The 26,087-nt window shown below is 35.2% G+C and overlaps 1 protein-coding gene across 3 annotated transcripts in view; it reads left to right on the top strand.

Annotated features, from left to right (window-relative positions):
- KITLG (KIT ligand) overlaps nucleotides 1-25,404 on the top strand; it is an 83,512-nt gene extending 58,108 nt beyond the window's left edge. For 2 of the 3 annotated variants that reach the window (XM_039869009.1, XM_039869008.1), the window contains 7 exons: nucleotides 721-891; nucleotides 3,112-3,271; nucleotides 3,987-4,070; nucleotides 12,422-12,531; nucleotides 13,220-13,287; nucleotides 14,346-14,422; nucleotides 21,072-25,404. In XM_039869009.1, coding sequence (XP_039724943.1) covers nucleotides 721-891; nucleotides 3,112-3,271; nucleotides 3,987-4,070; nucleotides 12,422-12,531; nucleotides 13,220-13,287; nucleotides 14,346-14,385 — 633 coding nt within the window. In that variant the 3' untranslated portion in view covers nucleotides 14,386-14,422; nucleotides 21,072-25,404. The remainder of the gene's footprint in view (nucleotides 1-720; nucleotides 892-3,111; nucleotides 3,272-3,986; nucleotides 4,071-12,421; nucleotides 12,532-13,219; nucleotides 13,288-14,345; nucleotides 14,423-21,071) is intronic. The other variant, XM_039869011.1, reaches the window with a different exon arrangement.
- The last annotated feature ends 683 nt before the right edge of the window (nucleotides 25,405-26,087 follow it).

Below are 26,087 nucleotides of genomic sequence, written 5' to 3'. Positions count from 1 at the left end.
GAATTAAACACAGTTATGCCTGATTCTAAGACTTGAGCTTTTAGCTAGTAAACAGGGCTGGCATCATGGACTGGCTTCATGGGCAGGATTCCTTGCTTGGTTTAATGCTCTCCTGTCACCATCTTGAAATTCTTAATCCTTTTTGAACAAGTTCTGAATGATAAATATATTTTTATTTTGACCTTGGCCCCACAAATTACATAGCTGGTCCTTCCTACTAAGATAAAACTGCTTCTCTCTCAGACCACATTTCAGCCAGGTTTTTTTTTTTTTTTTTTTTTTGGTAACATACACATGAATTCATCTATGAAGGAGGCTTGAAATTGATCAAACACTTTAGAAAAATAGCTGTTGTTAATCTATCATTTCATATTCCAGTTCAATATTTATTGAAGAATAAATATTCTTCAATAGAATTAAATTCCATTAATATCTGGACCTTGTCAAGGGTAAGAGTTGGCTCTTTCTTGTCTTAATTTACTTCTACGGAAGAGCAAAACCTTTACCATCAGCACTTTCCTCTGATGTATATACATTTGTAAATTTTGAAACAGATGTTAGAGCTGAGTTAAACAAAACACAAGAACTGAACTGTGCTGATATAAGGCACTCCTTTGTCTGGCAGGTCAGTGATGGCAACGTTGATGTCTTTGAAGGGTGATCCAGGTTTACTGTACTTAAAATAAATGCTTTATCTTCCTTGCTTTCCATTTCTTGCAGCCTAGTCATTGTTGGATAAATGAAATGGTGGAACAATTGTCAGTCAGCTTGACTGATCTTCTGGACAAGTTTTCAAAAATTTCTGAAGGCTTGAGTAATTATTCTATCATAGACAAACTTGGGAAAATAGTGGATGACCTTGTGGAGTGCATGGAAGGACACACATTCGAGGTAACTTTGTATTCACTGGAAAGGCTTTTTACTATTCTTTTCAAAACCTATGCTGATTGAGAGTGGGGATGCCTTTATGTGTGCTATTTTTAATGTATAAGCATTTAATTTAAAAATATTTTGAAAGATGAGCACAGAAATAGGTGTTTGTAGTTACACCACAATGTTGAAATGTACATTGACTTAAATGTCACTTACAAAATTGACAATACGAAAATTGATTCGCACAATAATGTAAAAACAGCCCTAACTTTATCTTTATTTCATAAGTGAATGAAATTATCATACCTTTCCTATTAGGTTTCAAATGTTCTTTTACCTTTAAATGTAAAATTGTCAACAATGAACACTTACACTTGACCTCTTAGCCACAGGAATCATGTCATAACAAAGAAGTGCATTTTAACATCCCCAAGTCATTTTATGGTTAGGTGTTACCAACTTCAGAATGTGGGCATGGCAATGATTTGGATTCTAAGCATATTTTAATCACTAGAGATTAAGTATGAGGTGTAAGAGTTCAGATCCTGACTCTGTCAGTAATTTGCTATGTGAATTTAACCCCTCTGTACTTACCTTCTTTATGCCTAAAATGGAACAATGACAGTATCCATCTGACAGAGTTGACATTAGATGATTTCTGATGAGTGCTTTAGCACCGTGTCTGACAAAGAAAATATTAATAAATTTATTATTATTATTATTATTATATTTTATTATTACCATATCTATAGAATAGGTATTGAGAGACCTGCTTTGGCATAGCCAAAGTTCACAAGCCAAAGTTTAGCCTATAGGCCTTCTGGAAGTTTAAACCTAAGATTTTAAATATGATTCTGTACTGTAATATTCACATACTTCCTCCCCATCAAAATTCCAGTTACTCTTTAAGACCCAACATCAGTCCCATTTATGTTCTCCAGTCTCAGAATTCTTATTATGCTAATAACCTGATCACTATATTTATTTACTATTATTTTACATTCTAATTTCTAAGTCATAATGTATCTTACAATCAATGACATCTTAGAGTTAACATCTCTTTTTGTATTGTATTGCTACAAATAGTGTGCTGATGGCATCAATAAGAAGTAGAGGTCACAAAACAGAAGGTATATTAGATAAGGTGTCATGATGGAAATATTATATGCATTGAGACTTGAAAGATGAGTTAAGTGTTCAGTAAATGGCAATGTCAGGAAGAAAATTCCAAATGCCAAAGAATGTGCTTTTAGTGATTGTGACCTTGGGCTGGAACCTAGGAGATTGATCCCAGTGTTTTTCAGTTGTTTCAGAGATTAAGTATATATATATATATAGCACCTAGAAGAGTATATAGTAAGTGCTACATATGTGTTAACTCTTACTATCGCCTGATTTTCTTTGTAGATAATCATGCATTTATGAATTCCTAAAAATACAGCTTTGATTTACTTTTTGGGGGGACTTTATAGAAATTAATGATACTTTTTATTTTTTGTAACTTGCTTCATTCACTCAGCAATATGTTTATAAGATTTATCCACTTTGATGCATATAGCTGTGGTTAATTTTTTACTGGTCATAGAATATTCCAGTGATTCAGTATACCATCATTTATTAAACTACTCTTCTGTTGATTGATGTCAGCATTTATAAACAACTGCTGCTAAAAACTTTTTTGTATGTCTCATGGTGCATAAGTGCAAAAGCTTCACTCTAGTGAAGTATTTACTTAGGAATGGAATTCCTGGGTCACAAGATGGGCATATGTCCAGCTTTACTAGATAATATCAAATGTGCCAATTTACATCATTTCACCAGGGTATGAGTCCTCTTAGCTCCATCCGTGTCCTTGCCAATATTTCACATCATCAGACTTTAATTTTTGCTATTTAGAGGCTGTGTTATAGAGGATTTAAAAAAAATAATAATGATGATGATTTTAATGAGCATCTTTAAAAAGCAATGCCTCTAATTGTCGTTAGGATTATTTTATTGGTATAACACTGTAATTCACATTACTCACCCCCACTGCCTCCCCTATTCCTTTTATCCTGAGTTGAGCCTCAGACTGAACTGGATGGGATCACTACCCTGCTGTGTCAGTTTGAATTATGTATGTTAAAACAGTTGTCTAAGAGTGTTCTACTTGAATCTTTGAAGGACATAGTATATTACTTTGACATCAGTTAAATCTGTAGACGGTTTGAAAAATGTAATTCTATTTTTTTCTTCTAGAATATAAAAAAGTCACCTAAGAGCCTAGAATCCAAGCTATTTACTCCTGAAGAATTCTTTAGAATTTTTAATAGATCCATCGATGCCTTCAAGGACTTGGATATGGTGTCATCTAAAACTAGTGAATGTTTGGTTTCTTCAACATTAAGTCCTGAAAAAGGTAAGACGTATACACATTTCTAATTTAAATGTTAAAAGCAGGTTTGAGTCTTATATATGTAGGTAAGAATCTACCTCTGACTCAAATATATATGTTTAGAGAAAGATATATGTGTATTATGTCTAATATAAAAGCAAATATCAATAACATGAAAGAAATGAATGGTTGTAGATTTGTTGTTTTTCAAGCCAAAACAACCCTCATGATTTTCAAATGAAAGAAGTACATGTGAGTAAACAATAAATGAGATAGTCACTCATATTTTTTATCTGATATTTGCTAGTAATGTACAATTGTTACTCCTCACCCATCTTCTTAATGTCCCCTTCTCAAATCTTTTCCTAAAGGATCTAACTCTGAGTGATGAATTCTGACCTTCACTAGTTACTCTGTATTGACTTTTCCCCTCACTGGTTCCCTATAATACAAAATCTTAATTTCATTGCTTTTTTAAAAAAATTACCAATTACTAACAATTTGTGTAATTTACATTTATCATGTGTAGGCAATGAATTTTTGTTCTGTAAGGTGACTATTGTGAATTTCTTAATAAAAATAGAACAGCAGCAAGACCCAGTATGAAATAAATAGGATCTGAATCTAGATTCGAGAAGTAGACATTGAAAGTACTCTGGTATTGCACTTGGCCTTTTGGGGACACTGTAACTTATGTAAATTGCCATGCAACACTGACACATTATTGCTTTCTATTTAGATTCCAGAGTCAGTGTCACAAAACCATTTATGTTACCCCCTGTTGCAGCCAGCTCCCTTAGGAATGACAGCAGTAGCAGTAATAGTAAGTACACATATCTGATTTAATGCATGCATAGCTCCAGTTAGCATCTATAGGAGTATTGCATGGGCTTTAAAGGAAATTTTTACAATTATCACTGTTAATAACGTTCTATTACTGTTCTGCCTGTTATAGCCTCCCTGAGAATTAAATATTAGATTTGTAGAGTTGGGTTTCTCTCAAGTTTGAGGTAATGGTTAGAGAATTGGGCCAATAAATTTTTTGCTAGGGTTATTTTAAATAAGGCATGTAATTACATTTAGAAATATTATTTAAGCTTTCTTTTATCGTTGACTTAAACTATATCCCATTTAGAATTTGCCTGACAAAAATGGAATAGTAAAGTGAAAAGTACAAATGCTGATTGTATGGAATTCCAGGGATATTTTAATTTTTGTGTATATCACCATTTAGTATTGTGTGTTTGGAAATTTGATGATTTTGTTATTTTTACTATAAAATTATATGTTGGAAGAGAATATGCTTCTTTCCTTGAAATTTATGTCCACGCTGGCCAAGAACCCAGTTTCTTGGAAGCCTAATGTCCTCTTTTTAAATCTAGGCAAAGGTTATTACAAAGATCATTGGATTTACTAAATATTCTGACTTTCCAGTTTCATGGAAACTGTTAAGAGGAAAAAATTCATCCTGTGATCATGGCTAAGAAAGTCATCCCTTAAGGCTTAGTAATGGGGGAATGTCCTATGTTCAGGGACCTAGAAGACCTGTAAAAAGGAGGAATCAATTTATTACAAATCCACTATATCAGTTCTGCAATTTGGAAATTTTAAAAAAAGAACCTCTAATATCCAATTTGTTGTGGAATTTTTGCCATTAAAACCTAACCTGAACTGAGATGAGGCTACTTATAGTCTTTGTCCCTCTAAAATTATTTATACATTTCACTACAGAAATATTAATGTGTTTGATTTCAGGGTGCTACACAGATGTGAGGATATTAAACAATATATAATATCTGTAGGACAGAACCTTCTAAAATCTAAAATTCTGAATTACATAACTCTTCAGAGCTGATAAGTTTTGTAAAGGGACAGTGTGTGTTGTGTTAGTCAATAAACATCTTTTCAAAGAAGCAACTTTTAGCTTCTTAAATTCTGTTTATATTTTATTGACTACTAATCTTTATTATTTCCTACATTCTACTTTGGGTTTAATTTTTTCAACTTGTTCTAGCTTCTTAAGGTCTTAAGGTGGAAAAATTAGATCATTGATTTTAATCCATTCTTTTCTAATATAAGTAACTTAAAGGTATAAATTTCCTTGTAAGCAGCTTTAGCTGTATCTCACACATGTTGTGTTTCTATGATCATTTCTTTAAAAAGATTTTTAAATTCTTCCTGTGATTACTTTTTTGATTCATGGGTTGTTAGATATCTAAAAATGTGTTTTTTTCTAGATATCTTACTGTTACTGGTTTCTAAAATAATTCTATTTTTAGAGAACATACATTGCAATCTTTTGAAATTCGAGACTTATTTTGTGTGTATTATTCAGATATCAGGTGTAGCATTCTCAGATTTGATCAAAGTGGTTGATAGTGTTATTCATATCTTCTATATCCTTATTAAATTTTGGGGGGTCTAATTTTTTTATCACTTAGAGAAATTAGAAATCTTTCCTTTTGATTGTGGACTTGGCCATTTTTCCTTTTTAAAGTACATCTCTGGTAGACAGGATATAGTTGATTCTCGCTATTTTATTTAGTCCTTTTAACTTGACTGTTTCATCTATTTATATTTAATACAATTATTGGTATGGTTGGATATAGGTTTTCCATTTTGTTATTGTTTGCTGTTTGCCATATTTTTTTATTGACCTTCTGTACCTCCTTCTAGCTCTCTTTGTGGTTAAATTGTGTGTATGTGTTCTATTTTAATTACTTGGTTGGATTTTTAACAGCACCTCTTGACATCATTTTGTGATTGCTTTAGGAATTACATACAATTAATTTGTGATTTAGGAATTGCATACATCTTAATTTGTGACATCATTTTGTGATTGCTTTAGGAATTACATACATCTTAATTTGTAACATTTTACTTAGAATTGATATTGTAGCACTTCAAAATATATACATAAGAACCTTGAAACAAGATCGTGTCACTTACCCACAACCATTTTTGTGCTGTGGTTGACATATTCGTGAAGTCATGAACTCCACAATACAGTCTTTAAATTATTGCTTTAAGTCATTATTGTCTTTTATATTTCCCCACATATTTATTTCTTATTCTCTTCCTTGCCTTTTGTAAATCAAGTTTCCATCTAGTGCTCATTCCTTTCAGGCTGAAGAACCTCCTGTAGCATTTCTTGTTAGTGCACATCTGGCATTATTTTTTTTTCTTTTAATTGAAATGTGTCTTTATTTTATCTTCAGTATTGCAAGTACTTTTTACTAGATATGGAATTCTAGGTTAACAGAATTTTTTTCTTTCATTTCAAAATGTTACTCAGTCCTCCTGCTTCTCTTGTTTCTGACAAAAAGGCAGCCAACATTTGTATTACGTTTTTCCTCTGTGCTGGGTAATTTTTCCCCCGCCTTCTTTCAGAATTTTCTTCTGTTTAGCAGTTTAACTAAGATGTGCCTAGGAATGGTTTATTTTGTATTCATCATTTTTGTTGTTTGTCAGGCTTCTGGGATAAGTTTATTTCCTCCAAATTTGGGGGAAATTTGGCCATAACTTTTTCAATTTTTTTTTTCATTCTCTCATCTCTCTTTCTGAGACACTAATCGCATATTTTGGGCAGTTTGATATTGTGTCACGAATCATGGAGCCTTTGTTAAGTTTTTTTTTTTCTTTATTTTTCCAACCTCTCTTCTCTGTATTCTTCAAAATGAGTAATTTCTACATATCCATTTTCAAGTTCTCTGACTCTCTTCTGTCATCACTAATCTGCTAAATTTTTATCTGGTAAATTTTTTTTTTTTTTTTTTGCTATTTAAAAGTTTTTTAATTGGGAATTTATTATTTTTTTTAGAGCAGTTTAAGTTTCACAGCAAAATTGAGGGGAAGAAGGTACAGAGATTTCTCACATACCACTGCCCTCACACATGCATAGCCTCCCCCATTATCAGCATCCCCCGCCAGAGTGGTACGTTTGTTACAATTGAAGCTACATGGACATACCGTATTCACCAAAGTCCGGAGTGTACACAGGGTTCACTCTTGGTGTACATTCTGTGGGTTTTGATGCAGTGCAGCTTTTCATTTCTAAGTTTGTACTTTGTGTTATAGAATTTCCATTTGATTATTTTTATATTTTTCTGAGATTTTACTCTGTATATTCATTACTATATTTTCTTTTTTGGCCCTTGGATATAGTTATAATAGCTACTCTACAGTTCTTGTCTCCTAATTCGAACATGTAGGTTATCTCAGAGTTGTTTCCTATTGACTGATTTTTTTTTTCTCCCTGACTATGGATCACGTTTCCCTTTAGATGACTAGTAATTTTTAAATATATACTGGATATTATGGATACTGTGTTATTGAATATCTACATTTTGTAGCATTCCTTTAGAGACTGTTCAGTTTTGTTCCAATGGCAGTTCAATTACAGTTGGACCCACTTATCTGTGGTTTTTGCTTTCTGTGGTTTCGGTTACCCATAATCAACTGTGGTCTGAAAATAGTAAATGAAAAAATTCCAGAAATAAACAATTCATAAATTTTAAATTGTATGCTATTCTGAGTAGTGTCATTTAATCTTTCACCATCCCACTTGATCCCACAGGGACATGAATCATCCCTTTGTCTGGTGTGTCTACCTGCCTGTAAAGTCATGTAGTAGCTGTCTTGATTATTACACCAGTTATCAGAGAGAGAGAAAGTGAGAGAGATGACACTCACATAACTTTGATTATAGTATATTGTTATAATTATTCTGTTTCATTATGTTGTTAATCTCTTACTGTGTCTAGCTTATAAACTTTATTATAGGTGTGTTTGTATAGGAAAAAGCAGTACATATAGGGTTTGGTACTATCCACGGTTTCAGACATGCACTGGGGGTCTTGGAATGTATCCCCTGTGGATAAGGAGAGACTACTGTACTGGCAGATCAGCTTTATTTTTCTTTCTAGTCTTGTTTTTAAGCTTCTTTAGAGGGAACTGGAAGAATAACCTTATTCCAAAGCATGGAATACTTTCTGAGATATCTCTTGAGTGCCTAGGAAATCTCTCCATTCTTGCTCATCAGAACTCTTTCGTCTCTGAAAGACACCTAGGGTCTCTGACAAAGTCATAGCTTCTCAGGCATCGTTCATGTTGGGTTTCGTGAAATCTCTTTCTGTGAGTGTACAGCTTATTATTTGACCAGTGACTTAAGGAGGCTCCTCTGGAAATTTCTCTGCATGGCTCCTTCCCTGCCTCACAAACTCCTGCTATGTCAGCAACCCTGAACTTCAGTCTGATGCCCTGTCCCAGTGAGAGAGACAACTGAGCCTTACTTGGGTTCTATATTCCATGACTGTCTGAAGGTGCCTCCTAGCCAGAAAGTCAGGATAATCGTGGGACTCACCATGTATATTATCAGGAATTACACTCTTGTGCTGCCTGTTGGCTAGTGTCAGAAAATAGTTGCCTCATGTAATTTGTCTAGTATAATTATTTAAGTTGGGAATGCAGAACTGCTGCCATCATGGTTGGAAGCAAAAGTCTTTTCTATTTACTTTAGAAGACAAACTGAATGCAGAATACATATTCAGGTCTGTGCCTCTGAGTCCGAAGGTACTTTTTAAGTTGTAGAATGAGTGGCCAGTCTTCTTTTTCGTTTTGCTTCTTTTTTTCTTTATTGTAAAAAATATGAGTCTTGCACAATAATCAGCTTTTGACCTGGTGCTGTCACTTGTGAATATGTCACTTAGGTATCCATGCACGAGACTAGCTCTTATGAAGTCTGCATTCTCATAAGAGAAACAGACATAAATGAAATTCTCAGTATTTTGTTATATTTATATATGTATTTATATATGTAACACATATATAAATATATATAATACATAAATAACCCCCACATTATTCAAGAGTCAACTATATATTATAGTATGTATAATAATGGAAGTATGTTAGTGTTTTTAATTATAGCATGGAGGAGAAAAGACTGTTTTGGAAATAGGGTCAGGGAAGTTTGAAGAAAGCATGCTAGTTTCAAGGATAACACCCAAAAAGTGGCCATGCTAGCCAGAGGAACAGGGCATATGAAAGAATAGTCCAGAGATATGAGTGTCCTCTCTGTAGTCTGCAAGGGAGAATTCAAGTTAAATGGAGTTGTATTTTCAAAGTGATAGTAACATCTTTTGTACTAGGCTAAATGGATATTTAAAAATGTTTGTTTGAGATCTCTGCAGACAGTATTTAAATAAAATAGAAGGAGATCCTTACTTTGACATTACCGTACACATCTTCAAGAAGTACAGTCTGAGTCAGATTGCCTTGGACTTATATCTCATCTGTTGGCTAGCTGTGTGACCTTGGGCCAGCTACTTAATCTCTCTGGACTCCCCAGTTAAATGAAGGATAATGTCTCCTTCATAGGGTTTCTGTGAGTTTTAAATGTTAGCACGTGTACTTGGAGCAGCGCTTAATGTGTAATATGTGTTCATCATTCATTATTAAAACAATTGGATGCGCCGATGCTGTGGTTTGGTAATTGTGGCAAGCCCGTGGTGAGCTTTGGATCTGAATCCAGGAGCCCGCACCAAGCTGCATGTTTTCTAAGCACCAAGAAATCTGTGTTCACAGCCATGGTGCCCATAAACAGACTGACTCTAAAAAGGAGTTCGGCAAATTTGTAGCACAGTGTTGTGTGTTCTGTATTTATACAGGTGTTGGGCATTATTAGTCAAGCCAAACAAGTCAGTTCCCATGAATTTTGGAGAGTGGATGGTTTTCATAATAATGGGATACAATTGATTTAACAACAAGCCAGGAATTTGGGATTACTCAAATCCTGTCCAGATGAGCTCCCTTGCTCTACAAAGTTTCTTTGGACAATCTTTACATAAAAGCAAAGTTCTGTTACTGGTTTGGGCTTTGGACCCAAATATCTTTCATATTGGCCTTGAAGCATATAATTCAAATCTCATTGGTCCTTGGTGTTCATAGCAGCAGTAGCAAGTATTGGGAGTCGTGCCCTGGAGGTGCAAGCAAGCCCTTTCTGATAACGTCATTTCTTCTTTCCCTGCAAGAGAGATGGCAGTATCTCATTGGAGAGAACCAATGGCCTGGCCATTAAGCCATTTGAATTCACAAGAGAAATAACAAACATGAAGAAACACTGACTTCTGTAGGAGGTGAAGCTCTGTTCTTGTGGTCCCCTTCTCCTCACAGCCTTTACCAGGCTGCTCCCTTCCAATGTCCTGCAGGAAGACTGCTGCTGTATGTTAGTTGGTTTCCAGGACTTTGTTTGGGGCCATAGTCCTGGCGGGTGAAACTTTCAAAGTGAGAAAAAAGCCACAGTATTCTGGGTGAGGTGAACTTTCCTTAGGTTCTTCCGCCAGCAGGGCTTTTTTCGAAATACCTCCCTTTGGAGCTTGTCCTAGCTGAGAAAGATTTTGAGTGGGGGATCCCAGAATACCTCACTCTCTAGTAAGCTCCTTCTGCTTTGGGCTAGTAAGTGTGGTCTTTCCTCCGGTCTGAATAGTGCAATTCAAGAGTTGGTCTTTAGATAAAACAGGAAGAACAGGGTGTTTGGCTGTCTAGATTCCCGGGCATCTGACTTACCCAAACATAGGTAATGGAGTTCTTCGTAGCACCATACTAGCTCCTCGGTTTTCCACTGGGGTCTGGGGCCAGAACATCATAGCTTCCTTTGTTTTGTCTGTAAACATTGGTTAGGGCCCCTCAAGGAGGTTACCTGGTCAAATCTATCAAAACTACACCAGCAATCCCAGTAGATAGTGTGGGCCACAGCAGGTTGGCTATTAAGGAAAATTTAAATGTGTTACTGGAATACAGGTACAAACATATCCACCTCTCACTACCTCCCTAACATACACACATGCCGTGAGCACACACACAAATATTATTAGAGCTACTTGGGAAACGTACAAGTCATAAAATTAGTGAATTTTCTGTTCTCAGTTTACAAATGGTGGGGAAATAGGCAATTCCTGTTCTCACTATATATAGTAAATAAGATTTGTTTCTTCCCTCTTAAGTTAAATCTATGAGTTTTTTCCTTGTAAATGTTGATACACATACAGTGACTCCGTTCTTTTATATTATATACTTTTGGTACTTTATATGTTAAATAGGTGACTGTAAGCTGACAGTAACTCGAATATCATTGTAAAATATCATAGCCCAAAGTGGTTACTTTCTCTTGGATTAGTTTACATTTTGATCATAGAATTGTTGAAAATGTATAATTTCTAAATTTATTACATCTTTGAAAGAAAACTGAAAGTTTAACGCTTCCAAATGGGCACAGGTGTCCATGTTCCCAAACAACTTAGTTGTTTCTCGTCAGGAAGCAAAAATCTGTCAAAATGTTAAGCTTCGTGTTCGGAGGAAGAGACCCTGCGAGAGATGTGCTTTGTTTAAATTATGAATCATTATGCTTCTCATGGAAGAGCAAGGCAAGAACAAGGAAGGTGTTCCAAGCTAATGTCACATGTCTTCTCTTGCACTGTTACTTATTTAGAGTAAGCAATGTGGAGACACTGGTGCTTTCAACCATTTTTTTTAATGTCCAGTAGTCTCTTTCCAAAATAAAAAGTCTGAAAAATCAAAACTTCAGTTCATTGCACAATGTCAGTTACTACCTAACGTCCAGTAAATGTACATTGAAGATGCAATGAGGAAACATCATGATTCTAGGCATAAGGTACCCAAAAGTAATCTAACCACGATGTGTATGTAATGACTTAATATTGGGGGCAGACCAGATAAAGCTTAATGCATGCAGACCTTGATGTGAATTACAAAATGTCATCTTTAAAATTGCTTGGCAAGATGTCAAGAATGAGAAAGTGAAAAGATATTAGATGATAAAGGCATAGAAGATAGATTTGCTTGGTAGTATGAATCATTCCTCCCCCACACCCCACCCCAGGAATATGTCAAGTCTGTATTCCTTATGCATCAACATTAACCAAATCAAATCTCCTCTATCTATGGGGTTTCTTTTTTTAACGTATTTGCATTTTGGAGACTACATGGGTTTGTATTGCAATTCCAGAACAATACTCAGCAGAAAAATCAGTGGTTTAAATATTTTAAACAGAGATAGGTCAAAAGCACGTTACAGAAACAGGAACAACCGCAACATAAGAGCAAAACCTCTAGCATGGATATGCTGTGTTCACCACAGTACTCTTTAAATTACAGGGAAGACCTCAAATTCCATTGGAAACTCCAGCTTACAGTGGGCAGCAATGGTCTTGCCAGCATTCTTTTCTCTTGTAATTGGGTTTGGTTTTGGAGCCTTATACTGGAAGGTAAGTGTTCCTGATTTTTTTCCTTGACAAAAACTTTCTGAACTCTATTTATTTGTTCTTACTATATTTATGTAAATGATTAACAAACGAAGTGCTTTTTTCTGAGAAAAGATCTTACCAAGAAAAGAATAAAATCGATTAAGTCTGACCTTAACTCATTCTCAACAAAATTTAAATCTTAGGAAGGTTTCTCCCCATTCCTTATTATGCTTTGGAGACAACTCCTGTAGCTGAGAATGCACACTGAAGAAACGGCACCTGGTTTTAATAGCTTGACCTAAATATAAAAAGAAAGAAAATATGCTGCAAACATATGATGTGCTTAAAACCAAACAGAAGTGCCATTTGTATTATATGCTATTTTGGATTTCTACCTTTTGTTCTCTTCTTATTGTAGCCTATCTAAAATTTTAAGGTGTGCTAAATCATTGGTGACTCTGTTTTTGGAAATGTATTTTGCACGTGATCATTATTTAAATCTTTCAGTTTCTTTACTACATTTTTACCTCCAACATCCTAAAAGTGTTGTGTCGATAATACCATGCATTTTTCATAATTTCTTATTGGAAAACTATTTTTGCATGCTGAAGAAAACAGTTATTGGATTTACTGACATAAAAGATAAAAGTGGAGACCACTTACCTCTTAAATATGTTTACAATATATATTATTGTTGTTCTTTTTCCAGAAGAAACAATCAAATCCTACAAGGACAGTTGAAAATATACAGATTAATGAAGAGGATAATGAGATAAGGTATTTTGTTTCACTAAATGTGTGCATGAGTAACCCTGACATTGCCATTTCACACACTGCGCACATGCTCATAATGTCTTTAAGAAGTTGTTCTCTCTCATAATGACAGCTTCCAACCACTGTCTTCAAAGTCTTTATCCACATTTCTGACCTCTCACCTCTCTCTTCAATCCTATGCCTCCATTAACCTATAGAATACCTTCACAGTCCTTCTTAAGGAAGCAGAAGGGTACTTTATTTCTTTATCTCTGTAAGCAGAATCTTGGTCAGACTCCTAGTCCAGGAACTCAGTAGACACGTTTGCTTATTTTCCTTCTTTTCCACACTATCACCAGGATATACCTATTCCTCTCTTGGAGTCTCTTACTTAGCTTAGCACTTTCTTTGGCAGTAGTGGTTATCTTCATCGGTATCTCTATTATGTTTTGGTTGAGTTGCTGCCACAGAATCTTTCTTTTCCTTCGTCCTTCTAGATTCTACCTTTGTCTCATTTTCCCTTTAACCCTCGTTCATAATATCACTTCCTAGTCAAGATATTTTCTGTGATTGGTCTCTTATATACTGAATACATTTGACTTCATTCTAGTTTTCAGAACCTTAACTTTCCCCAACCCTATTCAGTATTTTCTCCAAAATAAAATATAAAAATTGTTTTAAGATACCTTTCCATTTACCGTAGCTGACCCTGATCACATTTTTACCTTGCCATATCGCCCCAGTACTAATACTTTGATTTGACATTGTTACAATGTTCATTTGGCATGTTACTTTCTCTCATATTATGCCTGTGTATACATATTCACATATTAAGTTCATATAAACATTTTTATTATATGTATGTGCATGTGCATAGAGAATTTGAAAAACTACTTGGGTGACTGTTGAGGCAGATAGACTTCTCTCTTCCTTATAATAACACATATGAAGGCAAGCTTCCCACTCAATTTTGTAATCTTTCGCTACTGTATTTATAGAAGAACCGCCTTTACAATGTCCAGATCATGATGTACTTTAGAATCTCTGTCCAAAAGCAAATAAGCATTTTTCTTGTTTTTCAGTATGTTGCAAGAAAAAGAGAGAGAGTTTCAAGAAGTGTAATTGTGGCTTGTATCAACACTGTTACTTTTGTACGTTGGTAAGTTCTTAGAATTTAAGCTGAGAGATTTAACAAGAACTGTGTAGCATCTTAGATGCTAAAATATAAAAACAAAATTTATTAAGACTTCTATTAAGCTGCCGTCAGTATGTTAACGGGACAAGTGATACATAATTGAATTGTGCATGGCTAATTCATTGTGTTTTCTCAAATTTTGGAAGGTACAGCAAGCAGTGTTAGTCCTGATAAGTGGACTTGTCTTTTATGGGAGATATAACAAAAATTAACAGTTGAGTATTTACTGTGTATTAGGCCAGAAGATAAAAGATACAAAGAGAATAGAGTCAATTAGGACTAAAATAAAATATTATTAATAGAGAAAGAATAAATAAAACCAATTTCAATTAGGTGTCACTACTGTAACATGATAGAAAAAGTATTTCACAGATGCTGAAAATGAGTGAAAACTGAAGACATGCCCCTGCCATTTTAAGAAGGAGAAAAGGTCAGAATATCTTACAGTCAGGAGAGGTAAATTGTCAAGGTAAAGTGCCACCCGCCACATGACTATTCATTATTGTGCCTCATGAGTCCAGAGCCTGGGACACAATGCATATAACCAGTGACACATATGTGATTGTGTGGCTCTGTGGAGGGCTTGTGGGAGAAAGGCAAGTGAGGAAACATGACCAATAGGCACCGATGTTCATATCTCCTCTCCCAGCTCCCAGTCTCCAAGTACTGTTGGGGGAGCGCCCTGAATGGCAGGAATCTGATCCAATATCCATTCGTGCTCTTCTCATGTCCACTTCTGCTAACTGGCTGTTAATTGTGTTATGCCCGTGGAATCCCACACACATGTATTACCGTGGGGTCTGAGTGTTCTCGCATCTGCCTAACAGTTCAGTTCTTCTCCACACTCCCTCCTGGTCAGAGGATCACTTACTCTCCTAGATTGCTGTGTATACGGTCAGTGGTGATCTCTCCCTTTTCCTGACAGGTCACTGTCCTTCCAGCTTCTACTTCTGACCCAGATTCAGAAACTTCCCAGGAAAACTGGGTCACAACAGCCTCTTGCCTCCTCCAGGAGTGCTCACTTTTATAGTTAGAGGACATTTTTCAACAACCCAAAATAACATGATACAATAATTATATTGCATATTTCTCTAACACTTTAACCCTGCTACTGCATAGACTTCATTTTTCATGCCCTTTAATCATGCCCTTAATCACTGTGTCCAAAGCATGAATCCTAGCTTCTCTCCGGGCTCATTTTTTCTATCAAATAACGTAAATAATACACCCTTCACTCAACCCTTAATATTTTCTGGAGCCACATTCCCCAAGCTGACATCATTGTTTTTTCCTAGAAACTTATTTCTCTGCCCTTCAACCCCAACACAAGCTTCACAATATCTTCCCTATTGCCATTTCGGTTCCCTTAAGCCAGGCATCCACAAATCACACATTAAATAGTTAATCAAGTTTTAGAGGCTCAGGTAATTGTCCTCTGTTGTTTGGTTTTGGATTGCATGACTGGGATCCTGTTTTGGCACACAGGTCTTTTTAATCGTGTGTTTTTTAATTGTGACATTTGTCCTGTAAGAGTTAGAGAGTAGATTATGATGGGATAACCCAGGGTACTTGTTTAAGACACAATGAGATGACGTTTTAAAGCAACTGTAGTCAAGCAACTTATTCATATGTCTTCTAGTTAGGGAACATTTGAGGATGGGAACTGAGTTTGTCTGGTTCTTGCTGTATCTCCTCATAAGCAGCTCACCTGTTGCATGTGCATCGTAGGCTCTCGGTTAATGTTTGTTGTAGGAACAACTCAATGAATTAACAAACCCCAAATGAAAGATTAACTAAGTGGTAAGAAGATAGTTAGATCTGCTGTATAACATGCCTGTAGGTAATGCTATATTGTGTACTTAAAAATGTATTGAGAATAGATCTCACATTAAGTGTTCTTGCCTCAATAAAGAAATTGTTAAAAATCTTTTAAGAAGTGAAATAGGGTTTATTTTAATCTTGTGTGTGCATATGTGTGTTTAATTTGCTGATTTTGGTCAGTAGGACAGTAAAATGCACAGCAAGGGAAAATACAGTCATATGGATGATGACATTTATTTTTTTTAAATACAAAATATTATTCATGTATAAAACAAAAGTAGGCAGACAGGTTGGAGAAGAAGCCCTGAATTGTTTAGAGATAAACTCATCACACATCAGGTAGTCAGTGTAAAATGGATGAAGAAATGACTTTCTCCTTCATGAAGTACCTTACCCATCATCTCTGCAAGGCTCTCTCAAGACTCAAGTCAGATACCATAACCTCTAAGACGCTGACTTCCCAAATGAAATCTCTCTTTATGGCCTTCTAACTATGTTTCATATTATATTTCATGTGACATATAATATTCATAAAATACTCATAAAATAAAAACGTGATGTTAATAGGACATCACAGTTACTCGAGAGACATTTTGTGTCCTCTTCTAAACTATAAACTCTTATAAAGCAAGATTTGTTTCTGAATTTCATTTTGGAATCCCACCAAACTATATAGCTTATACTTTGCGCATGTAAATGATGAATAAATATTTGTTGAATAAGTATCTCAGTATTGTAATAATGTGAGAATAAAATTTATGGAAATAAAAAAACAAAGTAGACTTGCGCATGTAGAATTCAAATGCTTAAGATAGGAAAAAGGAAGAAAACTCATTGTCATGAATCTGCAGACCCTAAAGTCAAAATGTGAATCATTTGTAATTTATTGAGTGCCCATTGTATAGAGTAAAGCCTTTTGTATGGCTCTGTACCAACACATGTTTAAAACTTCTAAGGAATTTTTAAATATAATTTGGGGAAGGGGATGTGGTAGAAGGAAAGGGAAAGATTTGGGAGAGCAGACTATGACATGGTAGGAGAGGTAATCTGCTGAAAAATAAGAATAACAGTAGTAGAAAGTACCAAGATAGAAATGAAATGTGGACTTGTAATTATATATTTAAAAATTAGTCATAATTTGGATTACATTTACTTTCTTGGTTAAGGGAAAATACAGGGAATGACTCAGGTTTGTGGCAAGGACTTCTCACTGACGTGGAAGTTTCACTAACTAAATTAAATCAGGACAAATATTGGAACACTAGAATAGAAAACACGTGGAATGGTTAATTCTCCAATGGAAATAACCTATACTTGGAAAATGAAGAGGAGAGTTTTTTATTTTAAATACAAGGAAAGAACATAGAAAGAATGTAAGATAATGAACTAGAAACAAAAGAAAGTGCCTGTAAGCCAAAATATACTAAGGCTGTGTTTATTTGACAAACATGAACATATAAGAGAAGTTAAAAATCCACTTGGTTAACTAACTGAAACTAAGTACCCATATGTAGCATCCCACAAGAAGTTTTCATTTATTGGGTTATGTGTAGCACAGTTTAAGGGAAAGAAATAAAATAGAGTTTATTATAGGAAAATTATGCTCTTCATTCTTCCCACAAACTCTAGTAGGTGCCTTGTTACATGCAAAGCTTAATACAACCTAGTTGTATCCTCCAACTGCTTATGGCTTATAAAAGGAAATAGGACATATGCATAATAACCTATTTTGAAAAGGAAACCAGAAGTTTTCAACGTTTAAAAAGCAACAAAAGTTGCTCACAAGGAAAATGCAGTAAGATGAGAGAAAAGACCACTGCTTAGGGTTATACAGATGGTCCCGCGCCATGGTTCTAGATAATGGTATGGTGGCATCCCTTAGAATTGTGCAGTGCACACCCATATACAGTTGCCGTATTTGACAAAAGGAGCTGGTATTTGACTAGCTATAGGACAAAAGCTTCTTTGTGTAGGCGATAGAAGTGGCACTTGTACTGAGGTAGATGCTGGATGATTGGTAGTTATATTAGCAGTAGGGAAGGGATAATCCAGATACTGCAGATAGCATAAACTAAGTCCAGGAGGCAAAAAGTACATACTGTGTTCCAGTCAATTTGTACAGTTGGACTCTAGTGAAGATCACACAAAGAGTTAACACACTAAGAAGAAAGGGTGGCAGTCAGTGTGAAAAATCCCAAATGTAGGACTCACACTCTGTTGAGCAACACAAGATGTTAGAAGGTTCAGAAAAGATGTGAGTGATACAGTCAGAGCAATTTTAGGGAAGTTATCAGATGGTGTTGAGGTCAGATAAACGGGAGAGGTGAAGTGGAGTTAGAAAGTCTCCTTAGGAACCCAATCTCCCAAACAGATGTGAGGGAATAAGGACCTGAACTCAGGTCAGAGCCATGGAAAGCATGGGCCATTTTGGAGACATTGCAGTGAAAGAATCAACAAATTCTAGTTACCGATGGGATGTGAGGCTCAACATTACAGGAAATACTCACGGGTGATTTGGAGCCTTCGGGACTAACCAGATTGCAGTTCCATTAACATAGAAGGAGCTGTTAGTAAATATTGACCAGTGGCCAGATATGTGAGACAGGAAATCAGAAACAGTGAGGGCTGCAAATAATAGATTTGGGATTTGGGAGTCATCTACAAAGAATTTTAATTGGGACCTTGGTAGAAGAACTGCATAGTCAACTGAGAAGGCCCAGTTTGGTTGACAGTAAATAGCATGAGTTTGTACACAGTTATCAGTGTTTATTAACCTACCCATCACGGTAAGAGTAGAGAATAGTTCTTATTACAATTAGGCTGGTGGAGATAATTTTAAAAAGAAACACAACCTGGAAGTTTCCTGTAGATCTGAGCTAAGACAAAACAATCGATTCTAGGGTTGGAATACAGATGAGTGTGAGTCAAGCTTGGTCATTTAGCACAAGGATATGGCAATGATTGGTTGTCAGATGGCAAGATCTGTGACTCTTTACCAGCTAGTTCCTCAGAATTTTTGGAGCTTTGGAGTTTTTGTTTTTTGTAGACATATTGTGGTGCAGAGGTTTAGAAGGTATCAGACTTGGGTTCACGTCTTGGCTCTGCAACTTAACAAGCTGTAAGTTCCTGAATGAGTCAGTTGTCTTTTAAGCCCTGGTTTTTCAAATACAATGAGTGGATAATAATATTCACCTTGCCTATTTCATGGGGTTGTTGGCAAAAATCCAAGGTGTCATTATAAAAATTACAGTTTTGTTCTATAGGAAAACAGTTGTTAGCAAAGAAAATAAACTTAAAAGCTAAATGATTCATAAGGACAAAATCAGAAATAGCTTTCTAATCTTGCTTTGCTATGTTTGATTAAGTTTAGAATTTTAAATTATCTGTAGCTTTAAAAAATATCTCTTTGCTTCTCTATGACTAGCTTTTGCTTTTCTAACTAAGCTTTATTTTTAAAATATCTGCTATGTATTTTGGATTTCTGAAGTTTCTTCTTAATGCATCTTAATTTTCCTTCAGGATTTAATTTTGCTTCCCTAAATGCAGGTTCTCTAGTTCCTAGAGTTCTCTGTTTGATAAATCATCATGTAATATGTTTTTTAGTATATCACATTTAGAAAGACTGGAAAAAATATTGTACTTCTTGTCACTCAAAATATGGTATTTTATACATAACCTGTGTAATGATCTCAAATATTTTAAAACTAGTGCTCTGTGATTCTAGGATTGATAAATAAGGAAAAGGTTAGGAGAAAAATAGTGAGTAGAGAAGAAAAGGCAAAAATGCTCATTTGTTTAGGGATCATGACTAAAGATAGTGTGAAGATACTGTCTATAATAAAAAATAGATAAGGAAGTACAAATACTTCACTTGAAAGTTGCAAAATCTGAAAGCTAAGTCCAAAGCTCAGTAATTTAACACCAGCACAGAAAAACTAAAACAAAGTCTGGCTTTCGTGTTTCAACAAGTACAATAAGCCGTGCCGAGGCCAAATGAACCTCCCAGAGGCTTTGTCAGGATGTGGTGCCAGGATTTGTCTTTCTTTTTTTGGCTGACAGTATTGAAGGAGATCTTGCCGCTGCTATTTCCTCAGCTGGAAGGAGTGCTTGCTTGCTGGAAGCCGGGTAGGCAGTCCAGATACAGGTGCCGCTCGGTGGCCAGGAGGCCACCTGTTAGTGGCCTCCGACCAGTTTCTTCATCTGTCCCAGATATCTCTTTCATGCTCCTCCATCTCTCTCCACTCTCTAGACACTGCCTTTGTCCTTCAAACCTTGTCCCCTAACCACCTGTCTGCTACCTTTTCATAGCCTTGTTAGAGAAATTCAAGGCTACATAGGTTGATAACCCTCTTATCGCAAATGGAGATCATCTGTGGTATACTCGGGGGATATGAAAACCACAGGGTCTTCATTCATCCATTCTTACGTTCAAAAAATATTTATTGAGTATCCGTTTTGTGCCAGGCACTGTTCTAGATGTTGGAGTATGATAGTAAGTAAAAAAAAAAGACACAGCCTTGTGTCCTCCTCATGGAGCTTACATTCTAATGGGAGCAGACAGTCAATAAAGAGTAAGATCATTTCAGATAATGTTTACTGTTACCAGGGAGATCATAGCGAGTGCATGATCATTGCATCTAGGAAAACATTTGTCAGGTTCTTTTAGGCTGTGTAAGTGAAGCATACATTATAAGTCTGTTACTAATTCTGTAGTCATATTAATTCAGCCGTTGAGAATGAAAAAGCAGAAAGCAGATATGCCATAATCTCTCTTTTTGTCTTTCCTCTCTAGGCGGGTAACAGTTCATGTTTGCTTCATAAATGAAGCAGCTTTACACAAATTCGTATTCTGTCTGGAGCGACAGACCACGTCTTTATCTGTTCTTGCTACCCATGACTCTATATGGATGATTCAGAAATTAGAACAAAGTGTTTTACTGTGAAACTGGCACTGAATTAATCATCTATAAAGAAGAATTTGCGTGGAGCAGGACTCTGTTTTAAGGACCTGGGGACTTGTAGTCTCATTTAGAACCTGCAACTGATGTTGGAAGAGAAAGCACGTGTCCCAGACTACATTCACCATTTTGCATGCCTCCAGAAGTGTCTAATTGCTGAAAAGCCACATTGTTTTATTTTCAGTTACAACCTGCAGTTTGTAGTTATCTTGGTCTCTTCAAGTACAGTTCAACCTGGATAGTCGGGATAATAATTTGTCTCAAAGGGATCTAGAAAAATTTAAAAAACAAAAACTCAGTAGCATCAGCCACTGTACATATAGAAGGCAGTGGGAAAAAATGATTGGAGTAGGCATCATGTCAGCCTGTAGCTGCTGATTAATGATATGGGTCTGATCTTGGCCTCTTCCTGACATAAACCATGCTCACGCATATCCCACCAGACAAGTGGACATGGCTGGCTGGATCTATCCAAGCAGGGGAGCCAGTACTACATTCGAACAGTGATGCCTTTGCAGAGGGGAGACTCTCCGAGAGAGTCATCACCTGAAGAAGCTATGAACACTGAACAACAGGACGGCCGCAGTGGAGGACATATGGCACCCCTGGTGAGGTCGGCCTTTTCTCCTGACCACTGTAGAGTATGTAAATCATGCTCGCAAAGTTTATTACCAAGTGTTTATATTCTAAAACTATTACGGAGTTATGCAAAGGGACTTAGGAGAAATTGCTAAACGTATGAAGGTCCCATTTTCAATTCCCACATGGGATAGAATAAAAATAAATTATGATATTTAGTATCTAAGGTTAGAAAATCACACCCACATGCTGACATGGGTGTTGAAACCTAGGTTACTTGGCTTTTACAAGAATGCAAGGAATCAGGAAACTCTTCTTATTTATAAAGTATAATCATCATTATCTGTTTAAAGGGTCCATTTATTTAAAATCAGGCACTCTATATCCATTAAGGTTTATGAATTAAAAATAAAAAGAGTTTTGTGTAGTTATGCATGTCAATTTGCTATTTAAAAGGTATGACAGCGTTTGTCATATAAGAGTGCATTTGGCGGGAATTCCCAAGGTAGACATTGGCACTTTTTTAAGCTAGAACTCGTAAGACATTATGTGAATTTCCTTTGCCAGTTTTGTTTATGGTCAAAGGAACATCTGACAAAAGTCAAATGATTTCTTATGGCTTAGTTTGATGAAGATTCTTTTAGTATATCACAGACATACACATAAAGGCGTCCAAAGCTTTCCATTGTAACTTAATCCGCATGATAACATTATTGCCATGTACTACCACCATCAGATGACCATTTTCAACATAGTGATAAAAAAGGACCAGAAAAACTAAGTGCTAGCTTTCCTTTGATTTCAAAAGTCTTAAGAATTTCTAGTGTATTTGGATTTTAGTTTATGTTCAAAGCTAATTCAAATACAGCTTCAATATGTGGCCTTTGCTCTTCTTTGTACCAAAGAGCCCACGTGATTTCTAGGATCCCTTCCTTCTCTAAAGTGCTGTGGTTCTTCAAACACTAGTCATTTCTCTAAGATACAACCCCAGTGCTTTAGGAAGCTACGTTAACTTATTGAGGCCCTCCAATATCCAATCCATCTAGTGGTACAATTGATTAGTAATAAAACTAGAAATCAGTTTAACTGATGAAAGGAACTGTCTCAGTCATGTGACACTGATCGTTTTGAGGAAAATAGACATAGATTAATGAGTTATGTGCATAGGTCATGAGTAGATTGAGAAGTCTGATACTTAATAGTTTGATTTGTTTCACCAATGGTTTCGATTTTCTTAGGCATGTGAAAATGCTGTTTAATGAACTTGAGAGTACAATAAATGTACTTTTGTTCTCAAGGCTAGTAGCTGGATTTTACACTCATGGACATAGTCCTAATCAATAGAGTTAAATAAACAAATTCAGCAAGTTATGAAATCTGGCATAGTAGGTGAGAGGAGATATATTCTGCCTAATTAAATGTATTTGTTTATTACGTGGATTACCAGGTTTTAAAATACTGAAGTTCCATAAAAATGCATGAACAATAGAAAAGTGCTGAACATTATTTTGGATGCTAGCTGCTTGGGCATTAATTGTCATATCTGCTTTAAGATAAAATATACACATATATCTTTATTTTATCCTATTGTGTTCTGAATATCCTTCTTCATAAATCAGTATTTCAAAATTGCCTTTTGAAATAATCTCAGAAGTCCGAAGATTTTAAATTATGCTGAAAGCTTGTACCTCTTTGGTAGAATCCAACTCTGCAAAGAAGCTGACTCTGTGATAATTGGTTTCTGCCCAGTGATATCGAACTGTTCCTGAATTTCGTATTATAATCTAATGGGTTTACCACACTGCCACTTTTTAATGAGTCACAAACCAATTTTTTTTTAAAAAATATGATAATAGAATAAGTAACCTATCCTCTTAAGAAAGGATTAAGTATGTGAAAAGTGAAAACCTATGAAAAACTACGTGCCCATAATAAAGTGTTGGTTTTTAGTAAGAAACATATTTCATTGAGTATTAAAGTACTTCGGAGAAACTGTGGCATATTTTGGAACTCTTAATTCAATTGGAATTAAATTACCAAAAAAAAAAAAACTATTCAGAATTCACGGATATTTCTTAATGTTTTTCTGCAGCTAGGTTTTGGTTTAAAATGTAATTTCAGTATAGGGCTTTTAGCCATTCCATATCTATGCTTCTTTAACTAAAATATATCTTTCGAAAAGGCAGTTTGGCATAGTGGGATAGATGGTAGGAAAAACTGTCAGTCTCCACGCTGCTATTAACTGATATCGGTAACTCACCTCCCCTTTGGGTCTCAGTTTTTTATTTATCTGTATTATGAACTCAGAGGTCACACCTTAGGTATGAGAACTATTGATACATGACTGACAAAGAAGATAAAATAGAACTGAAACTATCCCATGCAAGATATCCAACATTGATCTCTGTGACTAAGCAATTTGAACATAAAAAGTCAGTCATTGCTGTTCTTGTTTTTAATGTAAATAGAGTCCATTAGTAAAAGTGAAATTAAGTCTCATGTTGAGTGAATTGGATAACCATTTACACAAAAAGATGGCTTTTATCTTTGCTTAAATATAAACATTTTTGGATCACTTCCGAAGAATTAAAACCACCAATACTACATTTTAGTCATTGTAGTCAGAAAGAGATACTATGTGTGTAGCATTTGGAAATGCACCAAATTAAGCACTTAAATGCTCTCATTTTATTAAAAGCTAAGAGCAGAAAATGTAAGATGCTCATAAAGTTTTTTTGAATGCCAAAAGATAATTTAGAATCCATTTGGAAAGGAGTAATTCATAAATTACATTTTAAATTGGAAAGTGGGATAAGAACTTTAAAACAAGCCAGCTTGTCTTTGAAACAATATTATTTTGAAATTGGCGTTAAAATATAAATATTCAGACTGAAATTCTAATTAGTTCATTTGTGGTATCTGATCACATAATGTATGTTGCTGCTTTTCATTGACAAGTCTGGAAATGCCTTTGTAAAGATAAAATAATAGTACTTTCGTTTCCTAACAAGGTATTGTTTTAGAAATAACCCATATTAAAATGGCTATTCATGATCCGAAAATGTTTTCTAAGCACTGTAAATTTATTTATAATGGCCATCTCCAACTACATCCTTATGATGTTTTTTAAAATAAAATTGTTTAAGCTAAAATCCATAGTATTTTCAGTTACTTGATTTCTGAGGTATAAGACTCACTAAATAAAAATTTCCAATCAAAATATCCTGTTCTCATATAATTCTAAGGATTAATGTATGATTAAAGTCTCCCACTTGCCACTATTTTTTAAATCAATGGACTTAAAAAATATTCAGATGTTTAGATGGATGCAGAGATATACTGTTCAGACAGATTGGAGTTTGCGTATTGTAATGTAAATGTATGTCAACACTATTCTAAATAGTTTTATTATGACTGAAGTTTAAGTAAAAAAGGTTGTAAAATGTGATGTGTATGTGTATATACTGTATGTGTACTTTTTAAAATAGGTATATGTCCTGACCTTTTTTATACAGGTTTGAATTTGAAATTACATTATATATACATATACTTTATTGTTCTAAATAAAGAATTTTATGCACTCATAAATTTGCCCTGTCATTTGATATTTAAGATTATCACACATGTTCACAACACAGTTGTGCATTTAAGCTAAAATCAAAATTTTCCATGGAAACTTTGTTATTAGTCTAGATTTTGTTATAATATGGACACAATAAATATTGGTCACTAAAATAGGTAAGATAATCAAGAAAGATAAAGTTGAATTAACACATTATTTTATCTCAAGTGGTTTCTAATTTAGTTGGGGAAAAGATATGAAAACCACTGTAATCTGCATAAAGCCACACTGAAGTAACTGCTTAAGTGCAAAACTAAGGTCCAGTAATGTGCTTTTAGGGCATGCAGGAAGGAGAAATGGGTACAGACTAGGGAAGATCATGGAGAAGTTGGTGTCTAGGCTAACAAATTTTGAAAGAGGAGAACTATGCCTCTTCTGGACAGCAGAAGTTCTCGAAAGCAGGAACTTAGAAAATTTCTCAGCTTATTTCATCAAATCAAAGCGGTGTTTCCTGAGCATATAATGCATAATGAAATTTACAGAGAGATGAGACCAGAGCCTTGAATGCCACACGAGGAGGGCAGAAATTATTCTTAGGGATCATGAGAAGTCATTGTGTTTTTCTAAGAGGAGAGGCGAGATCAAACACCATTATGGCTTATGTGGCCTAGCCCTAGACGACAAAGTAATCGTGCTTAAAACTTGGTTG

This window comes from Pteropus medius, unplaced genomic scaffold, assembly GCF_902729225.1.
Source record: "Pteropus medius unplaced genomic scaffold, Ma_sr-lr_union100, whole genome shotgun sequence".
NCBI classification, from domain to species: domain Eukaryota; kingdom Metazoa; phylum Chordata; class Mammalia; order Chiroptera; family Pteropodidae; genus Pteropus; species Pteropus medius.
The sequence above is the reverse complement of the archived record's forward strand: the minus strand, read 5'-3'. Positions and strand labels throughout refer to the sequence as shown.